We start from the raw sequence: 21,950 nt of genomic DNA, 5'->3' as shown, positions 1-21,950 counted from the left end.
ATACATTGATGTTAAAATTGCAAATGTAGAATGTCACACTGCCTATTAACACTGTTTATTCCAATAGCATCTTTCCCCCCTACTGATTGAAAAAATGAGATCTTTAACCAGAGAGGCTCTTGGACTTAAGAAAAGCAATGCATGTTAACTACATGTAGAGTCATAAAACTGAAAACTGGGTCTTTAGACTTCCAGCCCAAGGCCTGCATTCCTTGAGTATATAATGCCTGCGAAGGACAGAATAAAAGGGATTCCAAAATCACAGGAGAAAGCTGATATAAAGCCCAACGACCCTGGCAACACAGATACTTCGCCTGTGGATCACTGGGCCTTTGGAGTACTTACTTGATTGGCACACTCAAAATAACCATACGCAATACAAGCAAAGCAATGCTGTGTTTGTCAGGTGGAGTTAGGAGGTAAGATGATGGTGAGGTCTCACCTACTTTCTCTTTCCTTTCTGAAAATGGATTCTTTAAGTATGTCACTACCAACGATAAATATCAGGGTTAACTGTTATGAGTTTGGGGAATTCCTTTCTTCTCCAAAGAAAGAACAAGTGCACAACTAGAAATTATATGTTAAAAATTTATACCATTGCTCTAGTTCCCATGGAATGCCAAGAGGCAGACAGTCAATTCTATGGTGAAGATGAGAAAGGCCATGGTGGGTAAATCTGGAGGCTGAAGGTAAACGTGAAAAAGCAGCCCAGGCGTGGCTCGGTGGTTGAGCATCAACCTATTAACCAGGAGGTCAGGGTTCGATTCCCAGTCAGGGCACATGCCCAGGTTTTGGCTTGGTCCCCAGTGTAGGGCGTGCAGGAGGCAGCCAATCAATGATTTTCTCATCGTTGATATTTCTCTCTCTCTCCTTCTCCCTTCCTCTCTGAAATCAATAAAATATATTTTTTTAAAAATATGAAAAAGCATAAAACTTAGTAAAGCTGGTGTCTGCCTCTATATGGAAGGGCTCCTTCATTTTAGATTTTTATAGGATGAGTAAAATAGCATAGGCTGATCAGACTGCAGAAATTACAACAAGCATTGCATTAAAAGTGAACAGCCATGAACGTGACTCTGATGAACAAGGCCTACCTGGGAGCACCTTGAATGGTGAAGGCCTTGTCAGCATGCTGGTCGCCCAGTTTCGTCATCACTTCATACAGTTTGTGGCAAAGCTAAGGGGACAGAGGCCACCTGTCTATTAGCTGCAAATCATTTTGATGCCTACTCGGGCTATTGCCCCCCAAAAAGGTTTATTGAAAAGTTAGAATTTGTGTCAAAAAGGTCACAAACACAAATAAACTTATAAAACTTTAAACATATTTCTTAACCAGAGTACAGAACAGAAAACAAACAAAAAAATAACTGTTTACATGGACTCTACTAGAGATAAAGTCATACAAACAACTAGCTGCTAAACCAAGAGAACACCAATGGACAGCACATCTGCTGATTATCTGAATATTTGGAGACATACTTTCCTCAGCTTAAAGTATCACTTGAAACTCCAACATTAAAAACTGATTGAAAAACAAACAAACCCAAAACTCTGAAACTGTGACAATGACAAAAGTAATTTCAGAAGAGAAATCAAAGCAGCAAGTGATTTGTGAGAGCATGTTTGTATGCCCACGCACTAAAATCTTTGTCAGATATAGAGAACTATATGGTCATAACAAAAAATTTGTAGAAATATTACTAAGAGTAATAATACACTATTTAAAACAACATGCAAGTGAACGCATTCTTTGTATAATGCTATGCCACTTCATTTGCTTCCAGAATAAATTTTCATTACTTTATATTCCATATGTAAAAGTAATCATCATTACTCACCACAGCAATTTCCTTATGAAACTTGGCCTCAAGACTAGAGACATTTTTGAAGGTATTGACATAGAATCCAACTCGTCTACCATGTGGAGATACCAAGAGGAAAAAATAGAAGGGAAAGACCAGTGAGCAAAACTGTATTTTAAATAAATATTTATTGTTGAAAGTATTACATATGTCCTCCCACTTCCCCCATTGACCCCTTCTAGCCTGACCCTGCTCCAAGCTCAGGCCTTCACATTATATAAACATACGTAAACATATATTAACTAGAGGCCCGGTGCAAAAAAATTTGTGCACTCGGGGGGGAGGAGAGGTCCCTCAGCCAGGCCTTTGCCCTCTCGCAGTCTGGGGCCCCTTGGGGGATAACGACCTGCTGGCTTAGGCCTGCTCCCGGGTGGCAGAGGGCAGGCCCAATCCCTAGGTGCAGCCCTTGGTCGGGCTCAGAGCAGGGTCGATTGGGGAGTTGGGGCGCCGGTCCCTGTCATGCACAGAGCAGGGAGGATCGGGAGGTTGCGATGCCACCCTCAGTCACGCTCAGGGTAGGGCCGATTGGGGGGTTGGGGCACTGCCCCCTGTCACACTCAAGGCAGGATCAATGGGGAGGTTGCGGTGCCACCCCCTGGCACGCACAGAGCAGGGCCAATCAGGGGGTTGGGCCGCTGCCCCCTGTCACATGCAGAGCAGGGCACATCAGGAGGGTTGGGGCTCTGTACCCTGTCACGCACAGAGCAGGGCCCATCAGGGGGTTGGGGAGCTCCCCCCTGTCACTCACAGAGTAGGGCCGATAGGGGAGTTGGGGCACCGCCCCCCGTCACACACAGAGCAGGGCGGATCAGGGGGTTGGGGCGCTGCCCTCTATCACCCACAGAGCAGGGCCGATCAGGGGGTTGGGACACCGCCACTGTCACATTGAGGGTAGGGCCGATGGGGAGGTTATGGCTCTACCCCGTCACACACAGAGCAGGGCCGATCAGGGGGTTGGGGCACTGCAACCTGTCACACACAGAGCTGCAGGGCGATCAGGGGGTTGGGGCGCCTTCCCCTGTCACAAACAGAGCAGGGCGGATAGGGAGGTTGTGGCCCCGCCCCCTGTCACACACAGAGCCACAGGGCGATCAGGGGGTTTGGGCACTGCCCCGTCATGCCAATCCCGGTGCCGGGAGGCCTCACGGCTCCACTGATCCCGGTGCTGGGAGGCATATTACCCTTTTACTATATAGGATAGAGGCCTGGTGCACGGGTGGGGGCCGGCTGGTTTGCCCTGAAGGGTGTCCTGGATCAGGGTGGGGGTCCCCACTGGGGTGCCTGGCCAGCCTGGGTGAGGGGATGATGGCTGTTTGCAGCTGGTCACACACCCTTCAGGGTGGGGGTCCCCACTGGGGTGCCTGGCCAGTCTGGGTGAGGGGCTGAGGGCTGTTTTCAGGCTGGCGAGTGACTGAAACTCCCAACCGCTCCTTTTTTTCTTTTTTTTTTATTCTGGGCCAGCTTTAGCTTTGAGGCTTGGCTCCAGCTCTTAGGCCTCTGCTGCTGAAAGCAGGTTTCTGGCCTTTGTTTACCTTCTGTATTTGAAACAATGTTGCGATCCTGCTGGCTGAAGCCCGGCGGACTAAAGCAGGTTTCTGGGGTTTTGTTTAGCTTCTATATTTGCAACATAGTTGCTTAGAGTTGCAGCTCAGAGGCCTGCAGCGGCAGGCAGGGAACGTTGGAGTCCTCCATCACTGAAGCAAGCAAGCCTCATGTTCACGTTAAGCTGCCTGGCTGCCGGCCGCCATCTTGGCTGGCAGTTAATTTGCATATTGCCCTTATTAGCCAATGTGAAGGGTAGTGGTCATACGCTAATTACCATGTTTCTCTTTTATTAGATAGGATAAAGAAAACCCTGGTACAGGGTGCTTGGGAAATAGTAAGTACTAAAGAGAGTCAGACCAGAAGCCAAGGAGACAGAGCCTGGTGGTGTAGACCTGTGCTCTGAGACAGAGGACCTTCCTGACTGCAAAGCACAATGTTTATCTGCAGGCAATGGTTATTGGTGGCCTCTGGCCATGTTTGCGATAGGGAAAAGGAGAGGGCCTGGACCTGCATTTGAGAAAGTAACTAAGGCAAAAGCTGCATGGGAGAGGAGAGACTGCAGATGCCAACAACCATGCAGAGGGATCTGACTCATTGTATTGTTGGCAGAGAAGTCTTCTTGGGCACTTTATGTGACAACTCAGCACCCCTTTTCCAGGACCCCAGTTAACCAGTCAGTGATTCCTCATACCTCCCTTCCATTACTCAACAAAGGGCTTATCCAACACTGGTGCATGCCTGGTGGTGGGATAAGGTGGCTCCAGGAACTAACAATCTCATTAGAGGAGACTGATTAATGAACACAGGCTCCATTAATACCGGTAAGGGAAAGAAGCAGGTTTCCAGATGGGGTGTAATTGTTAAAGTTATCACAAAGGCCATACATGACTAAATATCAATAATAACTAGATCAGACAGAAACAGCTAAAAGAACTGGAGAGGTGAGGGGAATATGGAGCCCTGTGCCAGCTGTGAACATCTGTTTGAGAAGACAAATGTAGGCTGTCCTGAAGAGCAGGTCTGATTTAAACAGAAGGTGGGCGCAGATGGGAGGAGGTAGCTGAAGTTGATTGATGAGTACTGTTTTATTTTCATTAATATGCCACTATGATGAACCAAACCCTAATGAAGATTTATGAATTAAAATGTGCATAGCTTTCCCATTTATTTCCTTAGAATAAGTTTCTTGAGTGTAAATGCTATGTTAGAGGGTATCCTTGTAAACTCATGGTTAAGGGAAATTCTCCTAATGCCTTTAATTGAGATTTGAGTCTCCACTTGATAACTATATCAAGGTTTAACTGTGACATCCAATATGGCAACTGCTAGCTACGTGAGGTTATTTAAATCTAAGTGAATCAAACCTAAATAAGCTTAATTTAAAATTCAGTTACATTCCAAGTACTCAACAGCCAGCCACATGTGGCAAGTATCTCCCATGTGGGAAAGTGTAGACTATAGAACACTTCCACTGACAGCGCTGAACTGTCACAGGCAACAAGGACAAGTACGGCATATTCACTGCTCTTAAACTTCTAAAAGGGACAACCTGTACAAGAACATCTTTACCTTGACCATAACGATGGTAACTCCTCTTGCAAGTCAACGTTAAACTCTTCAAACACTTTCTGTGCTTTCTGAAATTCCTCTTCTGCCTAGAAATGCCATATAACATATGTTACACTAAAAAAAATCACATAACATAAGCCATTTCAACTTAATCATCTATACTAATAAAAGGGTAATATGCAAATGGTCGGGGTGCCCTCATGCATAACGACCAATCAGCTGGAGGCTGCGTGTGCAGCAGGCACGGGTGGGCGGGGACTTGCAGCGTCGGGGAGGGGAGGTGGGGCATGGCTGAGGCCTCTCCACGTGCCTGCATCAGGGGTCTGCAGGCCTCTGCCGTGGCCAGGCCCAGGGGTCCACAGGCCTCCCCCAGCTCCAGCCTACCTCTTTGGGGCAATCCATCAAGAAGCCCCAGATGGGTGGGTGGGGCCTACCTCTTTGGGGCAATGGATCACGGGGCTCCCACACTGTAACAGGGCACAGGCCAGGCTGGGAACCCCTCCTCCCCTGAGTGCACAAATTTCATGCACCAGGCCACTACTAGTTTAATATAAAATAGGAATAGCTTTATGGAATCCTGAAAACATTTTGGGTAGAAGAAAAATCACTCTGCTTATTACCTACATATTTTTTTTTCAATAAATGTGAAATATTAAGTTTTAGGAAAACTGAATTGAATACAATGGGCTCTTACATTCTCTGGCAGATTCATTCATTCTATAAAAATCTGTTAACGGCCTGTTACACACTGCTCTGGATGCGAATATGGATGCTTCCCTAAGAAATCCCCAGTCTAGTGGGAAGTCTAAATTACATTGAAAGACGGGACTTGTAAAATGTTACAAAGTATGTTGTTGTGGAAGATGGTGGAAAGAAAGGCTCCATAGAGAAGACAATATTTTTTTAACTGAATCTTGAAGAAGGGAGAGGCTAAAGCATTGCAATACATAGAGATAGAGTTCCTTGGGTTGGAATTTCAGGGCACTAACCTTGTGAATTTGTCTTATCACTTTTTACCTCAGCTACCTCATTCATAAAATGGAGGTAGCAATGCCCACTGACAGGTGGTGGGAGCATTAAGGAAAGGTGACGTGGATGAAGTGTTGAACATGTGGCTGGTACCTCTGAGGCCTCACATGAAGAACAGCTGTTATTGTGGCTGCTCAGGAACTGATATGTAGGTCACGGAGCCTCTAGCTCAGGATGTGTGCACAGAAGGAGAGGAGAGGAAAAAAATTCATGGAGGTTGATAAGGATAAAGGGATGAGTCACAACCAAATAGAGATGGTTGCACATGCTGTGCTAAGCAATTTAAAATTTTTCTACAGGCAATGGAAGCCATTAAAAGACGTAAGCAATGAGAAACATATCTAAATATGTGCTGTAGGAAGACCAGGCAGCTGTGTGTAGGCAGATAGGAGGAAGCAAGACTGGAAGAGAAGGGAGTAGTTATCAGGTGTCATCAATTAAGTGGCATCTGTAAATGTATGACACACTGTAAAAGTTACTAAGATGGGTTTCCTAAAAGGAAATGAGTGCTGTGCAAATCTAGCACATGCCTGTACTCTCAATCACAAGTTATGTCTGAGATTTTCAAACTCGGTTCCCTATCTGCATCTGCACTTTAGCATCAGGGTGGAGCACAAACACAGAGAGAAGTACAGGAACACACCACTTTCTCTGATCCTACAGCATTGCTGGGGGCAAAGTCTATTCTGATCAAAATGCATGAGTCGTGTCACCCATGAGAACTCTACAATAATATCAAAAACCTTATCTTTAACTAAAAATTATGGAAAGCAGCCCACAAGCACCATGTTTCAGTTTAAATTCCGTCCTGATCCCAATATCCTTTAAAAAGGAAATATTTCATTTTTAGAAGCAAAGTTGCTAGAGGTCACAGAATATGGAATGGTTTCAACAGAAAGATCACTCCTTACCTTAGAGATTCGACTCTCGTCCTTCCTCTTGGAGCTCTGCAAAGCCTCCAGGTGGTGGCGGGCACTGTCATAGTCAACCAGCTTCCTGCTGCGCTTGGCGATGCGATTCTGCCGATGGAAAATATGTGCGTGAAGAAAGAGACCTGGTGAGATTTTTTTTTTTAAATGTATTTTTTTTTTACTGCTAAAATGCTTTCTTTGTCCAGAGTAGCTGAGATCTTAGCTGGAGATCAAGGTGAACTGGAATTTTAGTAGATAAGTGACCCTGGAAATCAGACTACTGCCTTCAATCATTTGTGTGAAAACCATTAGGTAAATAGCTTCCCTTCTGATAAAAATCAAATCTGTCATGAGGAGTGGAAAGCAGAATTTATAGTCAAAGACCAGAAAAAGTCTAGCAGTGGTTGAGAGAAGCAGGTAAACCTATTCACTTGATTAGCCTGTATTTTAAATCTTTAAATGTTCTATTTTCAAAATAGCAGAAGACTATAGTGGAATTAGCTTTATAATTCTAATTACACTCGCACTAACAGCAGTTCTACAAAGCAGATTTATAAAGCAGTTCTATATTTATAAAGCAGTTCTCTAAAGTAGATTCTTAGGAATAAAAATCCTTTTTCTTAGACATGTTCCTCAATCTGTTTGTTCATTGGAGTCATCTCAGGAGCTTAAAAAATACATGGATTCCTAGAGACTTCTGCCCTCAGGACACAGAGAGCTGCAAAGAATATCCCTCCCACATAAACAAGAACAAATATGAATAATCCATAATGACATAATTTTCTTGATTGTATCAGAGACCTGAGGTCACAAGTCAATAAAGTAATCTGAATTCTAAAGAGGGGCAAGTCCCTCCAATGAAAGACGAGACATGCGAGCCATTTCACCTTGGCAGGGCACAGGCAAAAGTTGTCTCCTAGATGCAAATGGGCAGGAAGAGGTCAACTAAAATTTTAACAAATCATCAAAGCCTTAGTGGGGGCTAACGTGTAGTTTAGAATAGTTGGGTGTCAAGACACAAGGGGACATTGCATTTATGGGGAGCCCTTTCCTTAGGCCTCTACTTGACGTATCAGAAGGTTGAGGACAAGAAACTCCCTTGCAGTGCGGGGAGAATGAGGGGACCTCTGACTGCTTGGGGAGGACACAAAGCCCTAACCGATTCCACGAACCTTTTCCTCTTACAAAGCAAACGCTTTAAGCTGTTGGAGGAGATAGCAACAGATCCTCTCGCCTGCAGAGGCCAGATCTGCTGCTTCTGAGAAGTAGAAGCAAAACCAATCTGCTCTGGTGACAGGATAGAACCCTTCTGGCCCCTAGAATGCCTGCAGAGATAACTGCTACACAGAGGGTAAGTGGCTACTCACGTGGGAAAGACATAAAATCTTCTTGTGCCCAAGATATGACAGAGGGGGGTTCTCACGAGGGCAGAGGCAGAAAACTACTGCTCAAGACCAACCACAGGTACACGGTAAAGTCTACCTAACACAAGGACAAGAGAGTATAACAGAAAACAGCCCTGCTCCCACTACCAGTCTAGTACTGAAAACAAGCAATAGTTGCCTACCACTGGAGGATAGACAAGTTCATAGTGAAAGACCACATGCCCTCTGCAATGCAGGCATAAAAGGACAACTTAAATCTGATGGGGAGCAGGAACACTGAGAAAAACTCTCTGGCATCCATGGGCCCACAATACGTGAGTCAAAAAAGAAGCAAAAACTAGACTTCAACTTAAAAGTCTGAAAACATTATAGGTGTTTGCACAAGCACAAAGCAGTATAGCCCATAAAGCAGTGGTTCTCAATCTTCTGGCCCTTTATATACAGTTCTTCATGTTGTGACCCAACCATAAAATTATTTTCGTTGCTACTTCATAACTGTAATGTTGCTACTGTTATGAATCGCACTGTAAATATCTGATATTTAGGATGGTCTTAGGCGACTCCTATGAAAGGGTCATTCGATCGCCAAAGGGGTCGCGACCCACAGGTTGAGAACCGCTGCCATAAAGGATTCTGAAAGCCAGAGTGCACTGAAAGTAACAGTGACAACAAAACCCAAACCCAGCTCAAGTTACAGTTACATTGATTTGAACTCCCACACCAATAGTCTGACAAAAAAGACATAAATATTACTTCAATCTTTACTTTTCTATATATGCTGTGAAGCATTCAATAAAAAATTATGAAATAGGACCCATAAGAAATGAGTAACAACCCATAAGAGAAGATATTAACCTCTAATTTGTCCAGAATTGCTTAGGAAGTCTGTTCCAAATGATAAATTAGATAACAGCTCCCCTACCCACCAGTGCCTAGAGGAGGGTGAGGCAAGTGAGACACCTAGGGCACACATCTTAAGAGGCTCTCACCCTCAGGATCATGTAAGTGCGGGATCACCAACCAGGAAGAGGTGCTTCCTAATCATTTTGCATCCTAATGGTCTCACTTGCCTCACTCAGTCCCAGACCTACTCCCAACTCTTGGTAGAACTTCTTCTACCAGCTCCCATGTTTCTCTGGCAGACTATCATTCAATTATTACCATCTGTCACCCTATGATATTCCTCTACACCCCCTGCAGGGCTGGTGAGAGTTGGGCTGGGGAAGTTTCTCTCATTCCAATATCTTTCATTTTACCCTCTGTACCTACCATTTCCAGCTGTTGTTAGTAGTGGAAAGTATGGCTGACATACCACATTCACTTAAAGATATGTGATGAATAAGCCCAGACAGGGTAAAAAGAGTCCTTCAATAAAATATGGTGGATACAATGGCCTATGGGATGACAGAGCTAATCATTTTTAGCAAATATCTGTTATATCCAAAGGAAAACTGTCCTTTGAAACAGTGGCCTTGTGTAACTATAGGCAAACTTATATAAAGCTCTGCTTTGTGGACTTTGCTCCAAGAAGCAAAACCTTGATTCTCCGAAGATGAATTAGATTTTCGAAAGCAGCCAAAATTCAATTACTTCTAAGCCTGGGAATAAGATGAAATAGTGCACTGGGTCATCTTAGATTTTGTTCAAAACAAGAAGTGGAGTAAATAATATGACTTATTTTCTTGTGCGACAAGTCAATTACAGAGTACAACTCACCATGTAGAAGTGACTATGTTGAAGGCCATTCCTCATTTTGATGCAGTTTTGCATTAGAAAAACAAATCAATCTTATTTCCTTATCTATCTGATACTTGGAAAACTTGAAAAAAGAGAACCAAATCTCCTAAGTAAGGGTCGAGTTAATGCACTTTAGCTTTTATATAGAAAATGATACAATTCTTATTTTATCCATCCAACCCAATCTAAATTTCTTTAGATTTCCCACTGTGTACTGACCTTATGCAGTAAAAAAAAAAAAAAAAAGTATTTTACTGTATATTAAAAATTTCTATAATTACCCCAGTTTGAGGTTCATTTTGGCACCATGCTGTAAATATATAATTAGTTGCTCATGCTTGGTCGCTAGATAGAATCTAAACTACATTTTACAATAACTGCTCACAGCTGTAAGCCTGCCTGGGTTAGTGACAAGCTGGCTCTTATTACAACATTGGTTTCAGACATTAATGCTGCATTATAAGAACCATTACACTGGGTGCCCTGCCAATCACAGTTGGAGAAGTCAAACATATCCCCTCATGAATGGTACTCCATAGACCTCACTGATGAGCTGCAGTAAATATTTGGAAATTTGTCTGAAGTTTTAAGACACATGGCCTGTTGATTTTAATGGGAGGGAAGGAAGTCAACTGTGTTCCATGCTGTGAAAATTCTCCACTCAGTATTTTTAATCATAATCCTCCTTTCCATTAATAACCCATTCATTCCATAACCACTTGGCACTAACTTTTTAAAGAAATCAAGTCTATATCCACTTCTAACGTCCTTTTCAGAGAAGAAAAGTCTTTCAAGTATCAGAAACAGCTACCGCCCACCCCCCTCCCCCAATTCCAAATTGTTTCCTTTCCAAGTTAAACATTGCTATTTCCTCAACTCTTCGTCATAGGACACGGTTGCACAATTTTCTATCTGGGTTGAAACTCTATGTGTAGGCTACAGCAAGAGAGAGAGAGATTGTTTCAGCCTCGTTCCATGATACAGGTAAAACCATGACATATATTTCATTTATCTTCAGCGTATCAACACAGACATTATTCCCGAATCTCCAGTGTAAAGACATTTCAGTAACTGGAGGACCATCTTTGTGCATGACCTCAAGAAAAGAGCTGCTAAGTAAAAGTGCTACTGAGTCCTTCATCTTTCTGACGTGGAACACACTAAAAAGATATAGTCCATCATGATTTTATTTTAATCTCCATATTGCAATGCAGGTACTTCTGTGTGCATTTGTCTTCTGAAATATGGCCAATTTCCAAGTAACTATTGCCAGGCAGTACCATAACAACTAAGATTAAGATTCTTTTTTGTTGTTGTTGTTAATCCTCACCCAAGAATATTTTTCCATTGATCCCCCCTCTCCTCCACCCCCCCGCCCCCCTTAGGGAGAGTGGAAGAGAGAGGGAAAGACAGAGAGGAACAGCGATGTGAGAGAAACACATCGATTGGTTGTCTCCTGCATGAGCCCTGACCAGGGCCTGGCTGGGGAGGAGCCTACAACCAAGGTATGTGCCCTTGACCAAAATTGAACCCGGGACCCTTTGGTCTGCAGGCTGACGCTTTATCACTGAGCCAGACCAGCTAGGGCAAAACTGAGATTCTTCACATTTTTTTGATGACACTAAATTTTTGCTGTGAAACTCAACAACTTGTCTTATGTGTCTTCTATAGTCAGTCACTACCTTCATTGGTTTTGCAAAGTCATAGTATGAGTATATATATTTGAATAATTTAGACACATCTAAATTTCCAAGCTGCTTGGAAAATTTCAAGTACGAGGACAAAATTTTCCTTTATCTCCTTTATCCTCTTCTAATTAATTGGGAAGTTATTTTTATGGAGGTTAAATTGCCATGCAGTAAATGATATTTTAAAGTGTGATAATGATTCTAAGACTATTTTCTTCACAAATGCTATAAAGTCCAAGATAAAATCTGAATATTATCAAATAATTTGAAGATAGCCAAAAACATGCTTCCTGTAGGCTAGTGCATGCAGTCTTACAGAATTTAAAAAATGTTTTTAATTTTTAAATGTTTTATCAAATTAAAAAGACTGCCATTTACCTTTTAATTGGATATATTTAGGCAATGGCTCAATATATTTAGAAAATGGCCTTCTGCTGCTGTTATGATAACTTCTTGAGAATCTATCTTTTGGAATTGTTCTCTGTGACATTTTGCCAACAAGGCTAATGTATCTAGTCTGATCCACTTAGGTTCTTGACGGGTGCCCCTGGTATCTCAAAACACACTTTTGAGGTGTTGGCCAATAGTGTTAGGAATTCTGGGTGGGCCCAAGAAAACTAATTTATTGATATGAAGGCTCTTTTGGCCAAGACGCTTCACTATGTTTCATGGCCAAGGCCAGTGCACATTACTGCAGCTAGTTCCCTGATGTTTGGCAATGGCTCCAAAGAAGGCCAGGTAAGAATGGAACTGCCCTAGCCGGTTTGGCTCAGTGGGTAGAGCATTGGCCTGTGGACTGAAGGGTCCCAGGTTCAATTCTGGTCAAGGACACATGCCCAGTTGCAGGCTCAATCCCCAGTAGGGGGTGTGCAGGAGGCAGCCGTCAATGATTCTCAATGATTCTCGCTCATCACTGATGTTTCTATCTCTCTCTTCCTCTCCTTTCCTCTCTGAAATCAATAAAAATATATATATTTTTAAAAAAGAATGGAACTTCCCATCAGAAGTCACCTAATAAGAAATTGCAGATGCCCACAGACGCTGGCTCATGGCCTTCTCAGCCTAAAGAAAGGAAAATAAGTGGCTGTCTTACCTCTGTCTTTCCCTCTTCTTTGATCAGGGAAAACAATTTTAGGCAACGGGACAGCTTATTAAGGGTACCATTTGCTGTACACAACCCAGATGGTTTACAAACCATCTTTACCTCCAGGATCAATTCCATATCTGCAATATTCAAACCTTCACCTGTGTATTTCCCTTTCAATGGCTCCAAGTGTCACATAAGCCAAATGTTTTAGACAAGATATTTTTAGATCCAAATGCAAATGAATTTGAAATGCTTATGTCCTATTACAATTGGCCCTTTAACAACACAGATTGGACCTGCACAGGTCCACTTACTTATACGTAGATTTTGTCAATAAATATGCGTTGGCTATTCTTACCCTCCAGTTTCACATTTTCAGATTCAACCAAACACAGATCAAAACAGTATTTTCAATCCACAGTTTTGAATTCGCAGTAGAGAGCTAACTGTATGCACTGCTCAACACCGTTTTATATACGGTGCCTTTATATAAGGCACTTGAGTGTCCATGAATTTTGGTATCCTCAAGGGTCCTGGAAACAATCCCCTATGAATACCCAAGGTCAACTGTAGTTGAGTTTTAGGGGCACCAAAAGTTATATGTGGATTTTTTACTGCATGAGGGTCAGTACCTCTAAATCCCATGTTGTTCAAGGGTCAAATGTAGTTCAGTTTGAAACTGAAATTCCAAGAGAGAAAAAATATGCAGGTGTGCTATGGACACATGCAAAATAAACAGTTCACAAAGAAAGAACAGACTTGGCCCTCACATTTGCAATGAAGTTTCTCCTTTCCTTGTAACTGCTGTTTATTCTAATGGACATTCTTGTCAAATGGTATATAATAAAACATTTTCAAAATAAAAAAGGTTAAAATTTGGTGGGAATCTCTGATTTCTGACTTGATAGCTATGGGATTAAAAAGACTTATGTAGAGAAAAGCTGAAGCAGTTAACGAAAGGGGAAAATGGAATTTTCTAACTACATTTTATTTCAAATGGATAGGACAGAATAAAATATCTCATTAAATAAATGAAAAGTTACCAACTGTCTTTGACTCCTCCTGCCCATGTTTCAATAAGCACCTGGGACCATTGGTTCTTAGCTTTATAGACACAGAGTAAAATACCTTTATGTCAGGAAATTGGCCCAGATAGGTATCCAGTGTCAGCAGGGACCCATCCACTAGTTTTTGATGGAAGTCTTCCCATAGCACATCACATTTCTGAAAAAAAAAAAGAGAGAGAGAGAGAGAGAGAGAAATAAAGAGATAACTGAATACCTTTCACTAAACTTCCAAAAAATTCTGAAACTAAAAAATTAGATAACTAGCCCTGACCGGTTTGGCTCAGTGGATAGTGTCGGCCTGCGGACTGAAGGGTCCCAGGTTCAGTTCTGGTCAAGGGCATGTACCTTGGTTGTGGGCACATCCCCGGTGGAGAGTGTGCAGGAGGCAGCTGGTCGATGTTTCTCTCTCATCGATGTTTCTAGCTCTCTATCCCTTTCCCTTCCTCTCTGTAAAAAATCAATAAAATATATATTTTTAAAAAATTAGATAACTAATACGTCCCCAGATAGTAGATGCTAGAAAGAATGTGGATTGTTTAATAATACAATAAAATTTCTAGGCTGTTTGGCTACCAGTTCTAAATGACAATACAGGTTATTTAAAGGTTTAGCTCATTAACAAATTTCTGATGCTGAATTATAAAGAATGTTGACCCTGACCAGCTCAGTGGTTGAGCATACCTATGAACCAGGAGGTCACGGTTCAATTCCCAGTCAGGGCACATGCCCAGGGTGCAGGAGGCGGCCTATCAATGATTCTCTCTCAGCATTGATGCTTCTATCTCTCTCTCCCTCTCTCTTTCTCTCTAAAATCAATAAAAATATATTTTTAAAAAATGTATATCCCCACATTCTTCACAGGCGACCTTTGGGACTGTGAAGAATTTCACGTAGACTGCTTCCAAAGCCTTCCAGGAAATCAGAAACCACTTCAAACAAACAATAAACCATTGCTGAAGCTTCCACAGAGAGAAAAGAAAATTTACAGTCATAATGGAAAAGCACCTTCCAATTATGATAGACACAATGAATAGTCGGTATTATTGTCATTATTATTATTATTATTATTATTCCAACTACGATTCCTATGTATAGGCATTGGGCTAAATCAGTGATTTTCAACCCGTTTCATCTTTGGCACACATAAATTACTAAAATTCTGTGGCACACCAAAAATATATATTTTTGCTGATCTGACAAAAATAGGTATAATTTTGATTCATTCACACAGGGTGGCTATTATTGTGTAGGCTGTTGTTAATTTTTTTGACAGTCTAAGGAAAAAAGGTCAGTGCCTCTGACTAAATGGTCAGGTACTGCATGTTTTACAAATTCTTGCAGCACACCGGTTGAGGTACAGCCATTGAAAATCACTGGGTTAAATACGTATGCATGTACACACATGTCATCTGATTCTCACAATAGCTTTATGAGGAAAGTCTTATTGTTGCCATTACACAAAAGAGAATACTGAAGCCCAGAGATGTTACATACCTGTGTACGTACATGGTGCCTGTGAATGTACATGGTGTCTGTCCCCTCATGATTAAGGCTGAGAAGTGGTAAGAGGGCGTTGGGGAACAGGCTGCGTGAGCAGCATTCGGTGGGAGACTCACAGGAGCCCCCCGAGGCCTCCTGTGTGGGGCCATCCTGGCTCTTACCTCACCAACCGTCTTCACATCTTCCCGCCCATACCAATCAGGCTCATAGACTTCGTGCAGCGACTCGGTGAGCTTCATCGAGGCTTCTTGCATGCCTGGTGTTGGAGAAAAGCAACTCCTGTTAGATAGAAACAGGTGAGGAGTTTCTTCCTCCTTCCAAGTGAGAGAAAAATCTTTGTTAATCATTTAAGCAAAAATTGTGGAGGCACAACTGCTAATTGCATCTGTAATTATATCTTTGCTTGAGGGTCTATAAGACTTATCTGACTAGCCCTGACTGGGTTGGCTCAGTGGAGAGTGTTGGCCTGCGGACTGGAGGGTTCCAGGTTCAATTCCGGTCAAGGGCATGTACCTTGGTTGCAGGCACATCCCCAGTGGGAGATGTGCAGGAGGCAGCTGATCGATGTTCCTCTCTCATCGATACTTCTAACTCTCTCTCTCCCTTCCTCTCTGTAAAAAATCAATAAAATATATTTTTTTTAAAAAGACTTATCTGACTATAGTGTGCATTTTCTGTTATTTACGTGATAATGATAGATATCGGGTCTTGACAATATGAACCAGGTGTCCTATTCTGAAAACAACAATAATAAAAATATGTCCTATTATGTGTGCTGTCACTTGCTAAACAGCATGGAACCATAAATGAATAGGACACCTAGAATACTTGTCCATAAAACTACAGACTCCTAAAAATGAAATTAATTTAAATGACGTTAAATACAAGAAATAAAGCATTTCTTTAGAAGCAGATAGAAGCAAAATCAACATAATTTTAGGACATAACCGTTGAAATTGGTTTAAGTGGCCTAACAATTTTTAAAGGGGAAAAGAAAAGGTTTTCTTTTTCTAATATTATTAAAATCTATATATACTGTTTTAAAACAGAACATTTTTAACTCTATGGGTCAGAATCCTCAGTAGAAAGACACTTGACTATTAATAATAAGAAAGATATAAAGTTTCCAGGTGCAACATGGTGATATAAATGATCACCAAACCTTTTCTACCCCTCCTTCAAAAGAAGGAGGTGAAGTGTGGGTTGCCATGGACAGCTCCGCCTGAGAACAAACAAGGGGCATCTTTGACTGCAGACTTGGAGAAGTGCCTCTCCAGCACCAGCTGGAAGGAGTTACCTGGCTGAGCTGGCTTCTTGGCCTTTGTCACGAGGGGATAGGAAAAGGGGCTGGACAGAGGGAGAGCAGAGGGCAATCGAGTGCTGTCATTGGAAGCAAAAACACCTCTCATAACTTAATGCCAGTGAATCAAAGAGAGAAAAGTTTTTGTTAAACTGAAAGCTGCAGCTGTCTAGACTCAGCCTCATGCTGGTTGGATTTTAGGGAGTCCATTCTGGGTTCAGTCGTGAGAGGAAAAACAAAACAGAAGAAGATGTCTGAAATGACAGAAGTATGTCCTTGCACAGGATGTATAAAAGTCAGTATGTGATTTGGTAGTTCCTAGTGCTTTTTCACTCTCCAGGCACAGAACCCCCCCCACTTCCCTCCCCCTATAAAGGTGATTCCTATTTGGTCTTTGCACATTACTGGCTGGAATGTGACCCAGGGCCAGGCCTCGCTCCATGAAGCACATCACTGAGCATGTTGAAGGAGCCCTTTACAACAGGCGGAAACGCCTTAACACAAGAGGAAGCCCAGGCAGGCAAGGTGGGAAAAACAGTGACGACTCCAGTTCCTGGGGACTCTGATGGAGCGAGAGTCTTGAAGGTGCGGAAAGCCAAACACCATGCCAACAGCTGCATTGGTCCCCAGCGCGTGCGGGTGCTCTCTCCTGTACGTGTGGTCATTGTGAGGTGGCAGCACCATGGTCTCAGGTTTCCACACTCGCCCCTCCCTAAGTACAAGCGTCTGCACTAACAACGTCCCCCTGCCGTTCAGACCACACGAGTCACTGGATGACCGACCCTCTCCCATGTTTAGATGTGCAAGTCTTCTGAAGTTTTTTCCTTATAAATAGCTGTTTAGATAGGTTATTAATGCCTTAGCAGGAAGAAAAGGAAGTAATGGTATCACAGGACAAATAACCTTTGTGGTAAAAATAAAACTGTGAATGTAAGCTTAAAATAAAATTCATATGACCTTACTCATTGAGGTTAAAAGCAAAATGTTGCAGTAAATATGCCTAGCAGCCAAAAATAACTACTAATGGCTGTGTGGCTCAGTATGATGGACAATTTGGAAAGCATCTGTTTTGACATAGAAATTGTTTCTAGAACACTCTATACAAAGTACTGGATGGATGTGCAAGTGAACAAGACACACGCCTTGCTCTTAAGAAGCATAGAGACTGACAGGGAGATTTCAGGGACTCGGAATTTACTCTGCTGACAGATATAAGAGGAAAAAAGCTAAAACCTGTTTCCTTTAATCCAATTTGGTGACATTAAAGCAGAATAGACGCTATGTGACATTTAATAATATCTAATAGCTAACATTTTCTTAAAAGATTTGTGATTTTCGTAGAAGAATTCTGTTTTACTATTAGATAGGGACCACTTCCCTCTCTTCAGAATTTTGGACTTTCTCCAAGGCATTTATTGTAACAATCTCTATTTACATTTGCAACCAAATCTCTTTATCATCAAAGATATGTTACATAGATTACACTTCTACCTGAATCTTCTTTGCTTAAGCTGCCTAAGGGTATATGTTTTAGTTAAAAACAATATCAGTTAAAATGATAACCAAAAACAGCTATAAACCACCAATAGAATATCTGAAATACTTTAAGTTTTACCCATTGTTTAGAAAAGAGTTGTTTAAGACGACAGGGAGCCGAAACCGGTTTGGCTCAGTGGATAGAGCGTCGGCCTGTGGACTGAAGGGTCCCAGGTTCGATTCCAGTCAAGGGCATGTACCTGGGTTGCAGGCACATCCCCAGTGGGAGATGTGCAGGAGGCAGCTGATCGATGTTTCTCTCTCATCGATGTTTCTAACTATCTCTCTCCCTTTCTCTCTGTAAAAAATCAATAAAATATATTAAAAAAAAAAAAAAAAAAAAGACGACAGGGGTTGCCTCAGGTAAAAGGAAGTGTTTAGAGCAGTGGTTCTCAACCTTCCTAATGCTGCGACCCTTTAATACAGTTCTTCATGTTGTGGTGACCTCCAACCATAAAATTATTTTCGTTGCTACTTCATAACTGTAATTTTGCTACTGTTATGAATCGTAATGTAAATATCTGATATGCAGGATGTATTTTCATTGTTACAAATTGAACATAATGAAAGCATAGTGATTAATTACTAAAACAATATGTAATTATATATGTGTTTTCCGACGGTCTTAGGCGACCCCTGTGAAAGGGTCGTTCGACCCCCAAAGGGGTCGCGACCCACAGGTTGAGAACCGCTGACTTAGAGACAGATGTTATGTGTTCATTATCCCTGTGTCTGGTCTCCTCCCCACCCCATATGCCAGTGAGTCCTCACTTCAGGTCCCCGCTTGGATGTTGTACCAGTACCTCTAACTTCCCTGTCAAAACCTGCTCCTCCTCCTCTTCCCCATCCTCATGAGTATTGCCCAGTGGTCCCAGTTAGAAACATGGAAGACCTCTTCCATGCATCCTCCTACTGAACTTGTCAGCGAGACAAGCCAATGCTGCCTGATTCTCAGATGAAGTCCCTTCCTTCCAGGCCCACTGCCATAGCCCTCAAAAGGCACTCATCATCTCTTACTTAGATGAGATAAAATAATCCATGCAAACGGTTGAGCAAGTACCTAACACACTGCAAACAGTCAAATGCCAGCCTTCATAAAAACTACTTTTGGAGGCAGTATGGCATAGTAATTAAGATTATTATTTGCAATCAATTGGCCTTTATTGAAATCTTGGTTCCATCATACACCATCTGTGCGATCTTAGGCAAATTACCTAGCTACCCTAAATCTCGTTTTTTCCAAAGCATACATTACTGAGCAATAATAGGACTTGCCACAGGTTGCAGTGAGAATCACATGAAATTAAACAGTTAAAGCTTATGTCAGGACCTCACACATAAGAGCTCAATAAATGTTGGCTATTATTCTTATTGTGCTAGACTTCTACGTTTCCTTGGAGTTTCATTTCCTCTAGCCTGAATTCCAAACAACCACAACAATTATTTTTCTAATATGCTAATCTGATCACATCACTCATTCCCTTGCCTATAATAATGTAACGACACTCTTTCCTCCCACTGGCAGAATAAACTCCCAATATAATGTAATACATTAGCACCTCTTTGTACATATGCTGCCTACCTTTCCACGTCTCATGCAGCTGTTTCCTGCTTGCCCCTCATTAATCTACTTTTTCCCTAAAGAGCCCATGCTCCCTCCTGCTTCCGGAGCTTTTGTACATGATGCTCCTTCCAACACCAACCTCTTTCTTTGGTATATCTTACAACCTGATGACCGGGTATGTTCTCTTTCTTGGTCCATTCAAGTGTAAGTTCCTAGGAAAGAAAATTCCTGACCTGGCATCCTGTCCCTTATGTAGTAGAGCGGGGCTCTGCCCTCTGTTGTGATGGCACATATGTGGACAGAGCTGACTCCATTTTGAAAAACTGAGTCCATCTTGAATCTAATACACCAGCTTAATTTTTGAGGGAATGAGCCCTAACCTTTGACCCCTGAGTAGGCTCTGGAATATGTATAGTGGTTTCGGGCTAGTCTCAGAATTTCCATTACTCCTTCCTCTGGGGCAAGGAACCTCGTTGTTATCTCCCTCATCAGTTCACCCTAACCCCACACACTCCTTTCCTAGTACCTAGCCCCATCTCAAGGCAGAATAGGAGGGTGGTCTAGAGAAGATGAAAGTTGCAGAACTAGGAATGTCCTGCCACCACCCAGGACCCATTTCAGTACGTAAGTTCCCTATCAAATTCTCTAAATCGACAGGCTGGACTTGTCTGCCTGGTTCTTGGGTCTCTTGGCTCCTTCAGCATCTGGGTGCCACTTGGCACACGCAGCCTTTTCACAGAACAGCACACAATGCTTACTTCTGTTAAAATGCATATTACGATGCACATCTGCCTTTTTGTTTATTCAACTCTCTCCCCATCTCTCCTGCAGGCTCCCCAGCAGCAGGCTGGGTCTTGTTCATCTCTCATCTCCATCCTCTAGAACGGTGTCAGGCCCATAAGTGAGGCTCAATGTGATGGTTGCTGCTAAAATGAATGAGAGCATAAGATCTACCTTAAAAAGCCCAAGAATGCCACCTAAGATAAGTGATGATGAGTAGAGCTTAACCCAATTTCACAGAATCCCAGGGGTAGAGATTTGGGGGCTTCTAAGAGCAAGTGGAGGACTTTACAGATGAGAGACTTGGTGGTTTTCCCACGATGGTTCCTTTGTATATCTTATAACCTGATGGTATATCTTATAACCTCTCCAGGGCCCGATCTCGTTCCTCTCTAATCCTGCCTGCAATATTAGGTGGCTAGATTTCCTTCTGTGAAGACAGAAAAATTGGCCATGAAAGCACTTTGAAAATGCAAATTGTGATCTACTTATCATATAACCCTCATCTTTTAGCGTGTTCCCCAAACCCCACAATGTGCTCCAAGAAATTCTAACTGTAAGATTTTGAAAAGAAAAAAGTATCCCACAGTCAAATAACTGGGAAATGCCTCCTACTCCATTAGGCCTTCTGGCAATTGCATTGATATGTTAAGGGTTCTGATAAACTCTGTAGTAACCTGTTTAAAAATTCATTTTAGCCAGTCTTGGTCAAAGTAATGTACACCTGAGTCTCTTTTGTGGAGTACCATTTGTTAACATCACCCAGTCAGTGAAAGGCGATGGCGGGTGTGGGGAAGTGGGGGGGGGGGGGGGAACAGAGAAGTTCTTTCTCCCTCTTCTGGAGCCGTGGCCATTAGCAGTGGAGTGAAAGGTTGCTTTGATGATACGCCCAGTGTCTCTTTGAGCTCACCCTTCACTAAGGGACTTTCCTTCTAGACCACATTAAGGAAAAGAATTCTGCCAGTCTTCTTAAACAGCATTCTCCACAAAGTGGTAAACTAGACCAAAATATATAAATTTTGAGGAAGAGATCCAATTCACTCAATCAACAAATGTTTCCACCTTTTATAAAACCAGCTAACAGAAAAAAATTCTGTGTTTAAAATATTATCTAACTAATCCTAAACCAATAATTAAAGAAATTCATAGAGGGCCTTCTTTTTTCTGACTGGACTATTCTAATAATAATAGTTGAGGTTAATTATTTAGTGCAGTTAATCATGAAGTTTGTAAGTTTGTGGGAGTAAAATTCTCTGAGCTTTACTTCTTTGCAAATGTAAACCAAGGCTAATGTCAGCCTTGGCTGGGTGGCTCAGTTAGTTGAAGCATCATGCCATGCACTAAAGGGTTGCAGGTTCAATTCCCAGTCAAGGGCATTACCTGGCTTGCA

At 42.3% G+C, this 21,950-nt stretch overlaps 1 protein-coding gene across 2 annotated transcripts in view; it reads right to left on the bottom strand.

Moving 5' to 3' along the window:
* AMPH (amphiphysin) overlaps nt 1–21,950 on the bottom strand; it is a 143,267-nt gene that overhangs the window by 44,083 nt on the left and 77,234 nt on the right. For both annotated transcript variants that reach the window (XM_036327452.1, XM_036327453.1), the window contains exons 4-9: nt 15,542–15,636; nt 13,942–14,037; nt 6,917–7,024; nt 4,977–5,062; nt 1,839–1,914; nt 1,095–1,177 (exon numbers count right to left, since the gene is read on the bottom strand). In XM_036327452.1, the coding sequence (XP_036183345.1) occupies nt 1,095–1,177; nt 1,839–1,914; nt 4,977–5,062; nt 6,917–7,024; nt 13,942–14,037; nt 15,542–15,636 (544 nt within the window). The remainder of the gene's footprint in view (nt 1–1,094; nt 1,178–1,838; nt 1,915–4,976; nt 5,063–6,916; nt 7,025–13,941; nt 14,038–15,541; nt 15,637–21,950) is intronic.

This window comes from Myotis myotis, unplaced genomic scaffold (assembly GCF_014108235.1).
Source record: "Myotis myotis isolate mMyoMyo1 unplaced genomic scaffold, mMyoMyo1.p scaffold_m19_p_11, whole genome shotgun sequence".
Lineage (NCBI taxonomy): Eukaryota > Metazoa > Chordata > Mammalia > Chiroptera > Vespertilionidae > Myotis > Myotis myotis.
The sequence above is the reverse complement of the archived record's forward strand: the minus strand, read 5'-3'. Positions and strand labels throughout refer to the sequence as shown.